At 29.0% G+C, this 10,446-nt stretch overlaps 1 protein-coding gene across 1 annotated transcript; it reads right to left on the reverse strand.

Annotated features, from left to right (window-relative positions):
• Positions 1–673: 673 nt before the first annotated feature.
• Positions 674–9,996, reverse strand: LOC106685261 (uncharacterized). Its single transcript, XM_014427827.3, has 7 exons — positions 9,869–9,996; positions 6,078–6,200; positions 3,142–3,214; positions 2,321–2,379; positions 2,148–2,183; positions 1,115–1,220; positions 674–1,031 (listed from the first exon to the last, which is right to left on the reverse strand). The coding sequence occupies exons 1-7, from the start codon at positions 9,923–9,925 to the stop codon at positions 952–954; spliced, it is 534 nt and encodes a 177-aa protein (XP_014283313.1). The 5' UTR covers positions 9,926–9,996; the 3' UTR covers positions 674–951.
• Positions 9,997–10,446: the final 450 nt, after the last annotated feature.

Raw genomic sequence — 10,446 nt, forward strand, 5'->3', positions numbered from 1 at the left:
CCTTTTGGTAGAAGTAGGAAAATGGTGGAACCCTTTTGGTAGAAGTAGGAAAATGGAGAAACCCTTTTGGTAGAAGTAGGAAAATGGTGGAACCCCTAAATTATTTTTCATATAAACATAGCGATTCCTCTTTTCAGCAAAAGCTAAGAAACATTAGAATACCTAAACAACAACACCGTTGCAAAATTTGAAGAAAACCTGAGATGATAAGGCTTAAAGCTATGTTGAGTTCAGGTGGAATGACCCATTCCTATGTTATTTCTCAATTCAGGAACACTTGTGGGGTCACAAGTCCACTGGCTTAGAGAGTGGAACAAGAGGCTGAGCATAATCTGCATGAATTTGAAGACCATACCTTTTACAGACTGTAACACTTAAAAAATGCTATAATTTAACCTTATTGTGTGGTTTAACTTGTTTATCTCAGGTTGAATGAGATACATTAAAAATTATTTATTTTACCATTTATCATGGTATTTTTGAAGAATTTGTTAAAATATTGGATAATGGAAGAAGGTTTTCACAGAGTGGTCGCAGTTAAATAACCACGCTGTCTGTAATTTGTAATAGATTGAGTTGGCAATGTGTCATACTTCATTTGTCATATAATTCAACTGCATAATCATATTTTATAAATGAAGCATAAACGTACTTGTTCATTAAACACTTAATATATTGTGAATTCAATTTTTATTTAATTACCACTCACAAATACTAAAATTCAACAATTTCACAATACAAAAATAGACAATATTATCAACATAGACTGTTTCATTTTTTTTTTATTTATTAAAAATTATTAATACAATTGTTTTTATCTGGTTCTAGCTTAAATTCTTATTCATTGTGTACATGTCAAATAAATATTTCCTTTCAATATTTAGTGTTTAAAAAGATTTTATATCCATACAGTTTTATAACCCTTTAATAAATGTTACTTGAGAAATTGTTTTAGGAAGTAAGTATCTTCTTGGTCCAACATTTGGTCATTTTGTAAACATATTCACATAGATCAGGTTCACTTTCAGAAACTAGAAAAAAAATGCATAAATTCATCAAAATCTTTTAATCGATTACATGATAATTTGTTAAGTGTAAATAAGTTTTAAATTACCTTCTTGATTACAGTATTCAATGATCTCCCTTGAATTACTTACTCCAATTGAATCTTCATTAAAATATTCAATCAAATTTTCAGGAATGATTCTGCCATTTTTCAACTATAAATTAAGTGGTTTAAATTCACATTAAATTTTTGAAAAATATATAAATTTAATATCAAATAAAAAAAAAAATCTCTACTGCTACAACCCATGAAGGCTTAGGGATGCAGTTCTTTGTAAGGATGTACTGTTACTAGACCAACAGTTGTGCTAGGAGGTGTTTTAGTCAGAATCACGTTTGACCGCCAGATTTTCTTACCGGATTAAGGTAAACATTAATCTGCCACAGTCAGATTTGAGTCCGGGTCCTTGGAGCAAGTAGCACAGTGCCTTACCAATGAGCTACCTACTCCCACATAAATTTAATATACAGTTATTTTTTATTATTTGTAACTAGGTAATCATATACATATTTTCGTCAATCATATAAAATTTTAACCCAGGAAGAAAAATTAATTCCATAGCTTAGCAATTTGTCAATGTTTGTTAATAATTATCCTATGAATACTTTTGTGGCCAGGATTTAACTTCAAGAGAGATGAGAGGGGCAGGAGCAGAAGGTCCTATTGTATATAACTAATTTGTTTGTAATGCAACTGATCATTATTGAGAAATAATTGTAATATCATAATTTCTATGCAAACGTATATCATGGGCAGATCATGCGTTTCATAGCATTTTATTGATTTGGAAGGGTCTATAGCCCTAGGAGCTCCTCTTAGGCTACACTATGCCTGTGGCTGAAAATACCATTGATGGGTATAGATACCAACTTCGAACAAAGCAATTAACACAGTTTTAGTGTTTGTTATTTTAAACAAATTGCTATTTTTATATTTATTATAAATTAATTTTTTTTTTATTATGCTCCTTATATTTCCTTATTATAGTTAATTTTATAACTATCTATAATAATATTATGTAGGATTAGTTTGGATAATATGAATTAGAGGATTTTTGAAATGTAGTTTTTAAGGTACTTACCAAATCTGCTGCTTTGAACATGCAGGCGAAAAAACACTGAAAAAAATTATAATAAAATAATGTCATTACATAAATGGAATGCTATAAACATAAATATTACTATGAAATTAGATTTACTGATATTTGTTTCAAGAAAAGTTGCATACTCTCAACAAAATAAAATGTGTACTTACCTTAGCATCATGTGAAAAATGCATTTCTGTATCTTGATTTTTCAATGCTGTTAATTCATCTAAAAACATAATTATTAAATTTAAAATTTTATTTTTGAAAAGTTGATTATTATATAATATAAGTTTAGAAATATATATAGATCTAGACAAGTTTAGGGTCTAATGTCTAAATTAACCTAAGGAAATAAGAACAAAAATATTTTTTCCAGGTTCAAACTGCATAACCGGAAACGATAGTGGTAATATAGACATATTATATACCATTGGAATACCAAAGATTTCAGAATACAAAAATTCAATAGATAAAGACAATGAGGAATGATAAAAAACTCATAAATTAAATGTCTACTCTAGCACGAGGTAAACTTATATTGGAAAGACCATTTGCAATGCCTTTTTCCGTTTCACCAGTTTGATAGATTTTTATCAAATAAACATTAGCAAAGTCAGTATGGAAAACCATATTAGTCACAGTGAATAATATAGAAATATCTATTCTGAAACACAAACCACACCAGATTTTAATCTATATAATGATTCAGGATGGAAAATTTAAAAAGAAACACTCAATAGTCAAAAATTATTTAATCTATAATCACGTTTTCATTAAATAAAAGAATTTACTGACTGTGATGACATGAGGAGAATGCTTATAATTTTATCTCTGGGCACAGACTATACAACATTTTCTAATTTTTGGCAGGACTTGATTACTCCCTTCATCAATAGTTTCAAAGGTAGTTTATTCAACATATACACTGTTGGTATGTCTAATATTCTATTTTCTATTTTAAAATATTTAAAATTAATGAATATCCTACCAGCACTAAGAGGGTGTTTTGCTTGGCATGATCCAAAAGATTTTAAAATTTTTGCTATGGTCTCTTCTTGAGGCTGGAAAACATAAAAAAATAAATTAGTTTAAATTAGAGTTTATCATGTTATTATAAATATACTGTTTGCAATAACTTAGTTTCATTTGACTAAGTACCGGCCCAATTTAAATTATGAGAACAATTAACATCTATATTTTGAAGCAAAAGATTTTTTGATTGAAAAATCAGTCCCATGAAAACCCATCCACGTAGAATTACATGATTTTCAACTCTATGGTACTCAATAAAGTGAGTATGGTTAGGACTGAGTTTCAACCACCTAAGTTATCATTAATATAAGCTATCAATTGTTTTTAAGGATTAAAAGAACTCAAGTAGCATCTATTAAACAATATATATTGGCTTAGCTTCACTTATTGGTGATATGCAGAGTGCCAAAGTTCAACATATGTAAGGCTCCTTGCTTCCTATAATGAGATATTTTTAAAATTCTTACCAAAAAATGTATTAAGATATATGTGTGTGTCATATTCACAGAACGTTATTTACAATCAAATGCTGTAAAAGTCGATAGATAAAATGTAAGGATGACCTATGTACTTAGCACACATTTATTTAATCAAATTATATGATAACCCTTCATAAATATATGAAAAAATATTTAAATATATTAATATTCATGAATACACACAAATATTAAATAAAATCATTTGTGCCTTCATTACTAACTTCTGTAAATTTCTACAATCATAAACATGAATAAAATTTAATGCTTTCATAAACTTTGCATTTTTAAGATGCTTAAAACTAGGGCTACTGACCTTCAACTGGGATGTCTCATGACTGATGGGATAAACCACGGGGAGGGTCATACTAGACCCTGCGGGACTTGTTTTTTGTCAGGCCAGCAGAATGGTCCCTCCCCACTCAGTAAATAAAAATAATAAAAATAATATAAGGCACTAAGTGGCAAAATAATACCCCTATGCCAATCCTTACCCTATCCTAATAATACCCAAGGGTAAAAGTAGGAAAATAACTTGTAAATTGTATGTATAAATATATTTGTTAAACATTGTAATTGTATAAATAAATAAAATAGGAGGTTGAGAAAAAAACGTTTTGTGTCAGACCACACACCCTCTCACCTCAAACATGAGTTTAGACCACGCATATTGCTTCAGAAACCCCAAAATTGTTGCCAAAAGTTATAATACGTTCTATCAAGAACGTATAATAGCCTAAAAATATACAATTATAGCTTTCAAATCTTATCCAATATTGGTTTAACTGATTTTGTTTAAATAGTATTAATTCTTTGTAACATTTTCATCACAAAGGAGGGGATGACAATTATAGATATTCGCATATGAATTCTGTACCTCAGATGATAATATTAAAAGTACTTAACAATGCATAATTGATATTTGCTTTCTTTTCCATTAGCCCATCAACATTTTTGATTAATTGGTCTCAAACATGTTTAGAGTTGGAGAGCTTTACCATTCCTCAGAATTTAGATTTTTAAGGAGCTTTCAAATATTTTCATGGTAAGTTTAATGTACTTTCCAATAGTAAAGTACTTTTTTTTTTAATTTGTATCAAGATAGTGATAAATAAATGCAAAAAAATTAGGCTAATAGCGAAATTGTCAACGATATCAGTAATGAGAAATTAAGAATTACAACTTTGTGTGTGAGTACTTGTACATACATATTTTTTTTAATTGAGGTAGGTAGTTCAGTTAAAATCTACACAACTAATTAGCGAAAATTAGTTTAGGATAGATTTTAGTAGAAAATTAGTTAGTATTTGGCAAAAATCTGCAGACAACAAGCATCTGATACTACACATAACTAAGAGATACATAATTGATTTTTAAAAACGCGGCGGTGCCTTGTGGTGCGAGGAAGCCACCACCAAAACAACTTCAACTTCCCGTAGGCAATAAATAAAAATTACTCACTCATTACAGAATTGAAATTAAAAAACAACTTATCTACGATATGTACGATTTTCCATCTAGAAGGGAATAGATAAAATTTTTATTTTTAAAACCCTCAGTTTGGGTGCAATCAACTACTAACTCGATTTGTCAGTATTCTTGTCGACTTTGAGAAGGATCCGCAATCATAGGGTCTAATTCATTAATGTAGTAACAAGTTTTTGTTATTAGCCGGTTCATACAGAGAACTTTCTACCACAATAAGTTCACCTTACAAAAATGAATTTTTCTTACTTTTGGCTACGAAATCAGAGTTGAACCCCTGCGCGGCAGTCACTTTCGTGATAACTATGGAAGGTATCCCCTTAAATTTAGTTCATTTTTTTTTAAACTCACAATTTATGTTCAAACTGCCATAACAAGTGTTTGGAATAAGTTTCAAGGTTTATTCATTTATTTTTACTCAATATAAAAATTTCTAAAAGTTTGAAAATAGTTCATTGAAAGCAAGATTTTTAAGTTTTATTATTATTTTTTTTATACTATCTAAAAACGTCAATTCACGTTTAGTACCTCTGAAAATACGCCAGTATTATTCTTGTTTTCGAGAAATGAGACATTTTCTTAAAAATTAATGTCGCAGACCTCAATTCAAGGAATATTATGTATGTTAATTGAAAAGGAACGTGACGATGGGTTTGGCCGTAGGTTCCAGAGCGCCGGGTTCAGATCTTTGTAGATTCGATTCCCATCTGGGGCAGTTAATATTTATTTCTCGGCAGCCCTGACATTTCCACCTTGGATAGCCGCCAGATTTTAGCAACTAGGCCCACTTGCTGGACTAGTTCCCCCATCAGATACCAATACCAATGTTAGTTGAAGCTGTTTATAACAATGGTAAAATAGCTTATAAGAACAAAATAAATGAAATGAGGAAGAGGAAATTAGTACATTTTCTTTACTTATTGCAACTTACTGAATACTTAAATATACTGTCTTTTCCCAAATAAGAGGAAGCTGCTTCTTCTTCTGAGTCATAATTCATGTTATAACCACCCATTGCATTGCGCGTGTGTCCCAGGCTAGGACTACTTCTTCCCTATACCAAAGATATGTGATTATTATTTTAAATATAAAATATAAAATCTTAATTCTTTTTCTTATGGTAGTAGATCAAACAATAATAAATAGAAAATATGAAAACTTTTTATTGACAGAAAGTAATTTCTCAGTTTATCAGTAAAACACTGATTTTTCACAAATATAATTAAGAATTAAAACAATTCAAAAATTTATTTTTTTAGCATAAGGACTTTTTTACTTACAATTCTTACAAAAATAGTTTTTTTATGGCCTTATACACTCTGTATACATAAGGTAAATAATACAATTTGTAGGAGAGGAAGAATGACACTAACTACTGGAACTAAACAAATAGTATTATTACTACTACATTACGTAATATCTACCTTGAAATGGGACAATAGAATACTGCTAAAAACACTAATCCTTCTTTAATAACTGACACTTGAGTATCTTATTTGTGATTACTTAGACGCTCCATGGACTGCATTCAAGGACTTCATTGAAAAAAGGTTTTAACTTGAGACCGGATTTTCGTGCAATTGCGTCTTTTGTTCCCTAACTCCGATTTCCACTATACCTCCACAGAAATTAGAATAATGGAAAAGAAATCCAAATAACACAAATTTTATCTTGCACGTTTTGTTTTTAAACCAAAATTTTGTACGTTTTGGGTTTTTTCTGCACAAAATTGCGGGTTTTACTCTTTTTTGGGTTAAATTTTAATTTCTGTTGTATAAAATTTAATGCTTAAACAAAATTTCTTATATTTTTCACATATAGGTATGTAATTGTAAGTAAACAAATATTTATTCATTTTACTAATTTCCATAGTTTAAAATTGTCGAAATGTGAGGTAGTGCACACAAGTAAATTCAAAGAATCCTAAAGGAAACATAAGTATAATGTTCTTTGAATAGTATTAAAGGGTTTGAATAGTTTACAGGTAGCTATGAAAAAATCCCTACAATAAGCTTATTATTGAAAACGTTCAGTCTTATTGTATTTCAATATTTTTTTTATTATCAATGGATATTATTTTAAATAAAAATCAAACAAAAAATTAATTGGTTTTATCAATATGGAATATACTTGAACACTTTTAATCGAACTTTTCAATTTTTTTTTTCGTTTTTTGATCAATGGTAATATTCGTACGTAAATATATTATTGAAAAGCTAAGCGGAAGCACATGCTATGTGAAATTTCAGAAGAAATTATAAAAGGAATTTACAATGAGTTTTAAAATCTCCTTTCTACATAGTGCATACTTTTCTATAATTTAAAATTGAGGTATTTTTAAGAATTTAAAAATCATTAAATACAATTATTTTCTTCATAGTTTTTCAATTAAGAATAAAATTTTAGGTTTTTAATCTGAGTAGTTTAATGTTTTATATATGTTTGCATCAATGTGGAGTGTATTTAGGGAGTTTAATTTGATTTAAACAAAGTTAGGTAAGTTTCCGATATCATACAGTAACAAGTCAATTATTACAGGATTTGGTTGTTAAATCCACATTATGAGTTTTTAATACTCGATTTTGGTTTTTCAACTGCTGGTTGTTTGGTTGTTTACTGCACAGAAATCTTGTCTCTAGTTAAGACAGTCGTAGAAAAACGTTTTGAAACCAGTGATATTTATTTCCATTTGCCTCAATGTTCTCGAATGAAAATTCATTGCTTCATCAAATATCAACAATGCTTGATAATATCCTAATCAGTTATTTATATTGTAATTGTAACATTTGAATATGTGTTTTCATTTGTTTTGGAGGTAACTAGACTCAATCCAATATCTAAACCTGAACAACTATACCACTCCATTCATTTTAGTTTGCTACACTCTGAAAGGTGATACAAAATCTAAATTTTTTAATTCAAATTATGCAAAGAATTTAATATTTATAATTATCAATTTTCATTGCAACACCCTTAAATATGATTGATGTCCTCGGGTAGTTTTCAATTTTATTTTATTTCCAGTTTCCAAACTCTTGGTTCCTCTGAGGCAAAAACGCACGTCTTCCAACATTGGTTTATATGTCTGAATCACAATTAGCTCCTGAACAGTTGGACCTTTTCAGTTATTTATTTTTTAAGGGTTTAAGCCTCTGACGTAATTGTACTAAATCAGGCACCCAGCGTGCAATAATGGCTACTTAATATCGTAAAAAGCCTGTAGCTACCGACTGTAGCGCCAAAACCGATCCCATTCATGAGGTTAATGAAACTTTTTTATGCTTGTTCTTAAATCGCTTTAACTCTTCATATATACAATAATACTCTTGGAAAAACCGAGTAAATTTTATTTCCGCACAATTTAAAAATTATTAAAGGTAATTAAGCCCAATTGCATCAACGTAAAGTAGATGTAATTTTCTTACATACCAAATATTACTTGGTCTATCTAAATCTAGCGTAAAAGGCCTTGTGTGCCTAATTATTTTTCATCATCATGAATCGCACTTTAGTAGTGAATGTTTTTCTCGGACTGCTGCTGGACTAAAGATAACCCACCCCTAGGAACTAGGAGTTTTACTATATTTAATAAGCTTTTATTTCCTATAAATGTAGTCAAAAATTCTTATGGGATTGTTTTATACTTGAGTCCGGATTTGCCAAAAAGTGTGGTATGTAATGAGGTTTAGTGGCGTAAGTAGATTCGTTTTTTAAAGAGATCATACCATACCTCAAAATCAACAAAATTCATATGGTCTATGGTTTGATTCCATAGAGAAAATTCAAGTTTTGCGTTTTTTGTTTTGTTTTTTACTAGAAAGCGCCAACTAAAAAAACTATTGAAGTTAGATAATTCTGAATTGCAGTATAATAAACAAGATTAAGTGAGAGAGGAGAAAGAAATGTATTCAATCATGCTGCCCAAATACATCGGGTTGCTACATTACACAGCATACTGATCAATCCGTGATCGGACATAATAAATTACATTTTTTGATATGATACAATATAATAGAAAGATAACATTTTTTTTTCCCACAGTATTCTTTTACAATTAATATCAGTCTACAAACTAAATACAAGCTTTTCAATTTATTCCTTTTTTTTCTCTTTCCCCCCCCATTTTACAACCCTCATTTCATTTTATCAACAAATTCCCCTATATAACAAATATTAGAATATAAAAAATAACAAAGTAGTAAATAAATAAAACAACAAATAGGATATGCGATGCATGCATGCCATCCCTCCTCTGGATTACTCCCCCACAAAATTTTTAAAAAATTAAAAACCTCTGCATCATTTAGTCTATTGAAACCTACCTCTAATTGTTTCTAACAAGGACAAATTATACTTCCTTAAAAACTGAAAAACTTGAATTTTCTGTGTGGAACCCCAGCTTAGTTCATATGATCTTTTTATTACTTTTAGCTAATATTGAATTATTTCAGCATTATTATTTATTTTAAAATTATCTCCCATTTAGTTTCGAAATGGTGGACATTTAAAGATTCATATCCTCATATCTGTGTCAGAATATTGGAGATTGTCTTCTATTCACATAATTAATTTTAAATAAATCTAAATTTAAAGCCTTTGGAGTAACAAAAATACTTAATCTTCATCAATGACACATATTAAGGACTAGATTTTTTAAAAAAATAAAATAAAGTCATCTTACAGTGCATATTCCATATACATATAATGCATCATATCATTTACCTTCCCAGCTAAGAGTAGAAATACAGTCATCAAACCTACACCCAGAATATGCTTCATCTTGCTAGTCCAGATACCTATGGCTGTTCTGGGCCATTTCAAGGCAATATACTATACTTCATCATACCCCCTCCAGAAAACAATAAATTGATGTATCTTTATTCTATTTTTAATTGTATGAAATTAATTGAGATCATTTAACTTAAACTCTACTTAGAATTAACAATAAATAAATACATAATTATGGAATAAATTATCATGGATTTTTTCGCTATTTAGTAAAAAAGAAACAAACAAAATGCAAAAATTATAATAAATTTTATTATACAGGGCAACAATTTCTTCATATTCACATATCTCTTTATGAGCAACAAGAAATTATACCAACAAAGTTCTGCATTTTAGATGATCATTACATTTATAAAAACATACGTAAATTGCTAGGTATAAAAAAATCTACCTATAAAAAAACCAAAAACTAAGTAAAAACTAAGTAAAAAATAAACCTAAATCATTTATCTTAATCATTTTCCACAAAGAATCTTTTTTTTATTTTTAGTCTTAATTTTCAAGAACTTTAT

The sequence above is a fragment of the Halyomorpha halys genome, unplaced genomic scaffold, assembly GCF_000696795.3.
Source record: "Halyomorpha halys isolate HHAL.00 unplaced genomic scaffold, Hhal_1.1 Scaffold674.1, whole genome shotgun sequence".
Classification (NCBI taxonomy): domain Eukaryota; kingdom Metazoa; phylum Arthropoda; class Insecta; order Hemiptera; family Pentatomidae; genus Halyomorpha; species Halyomorpha halys.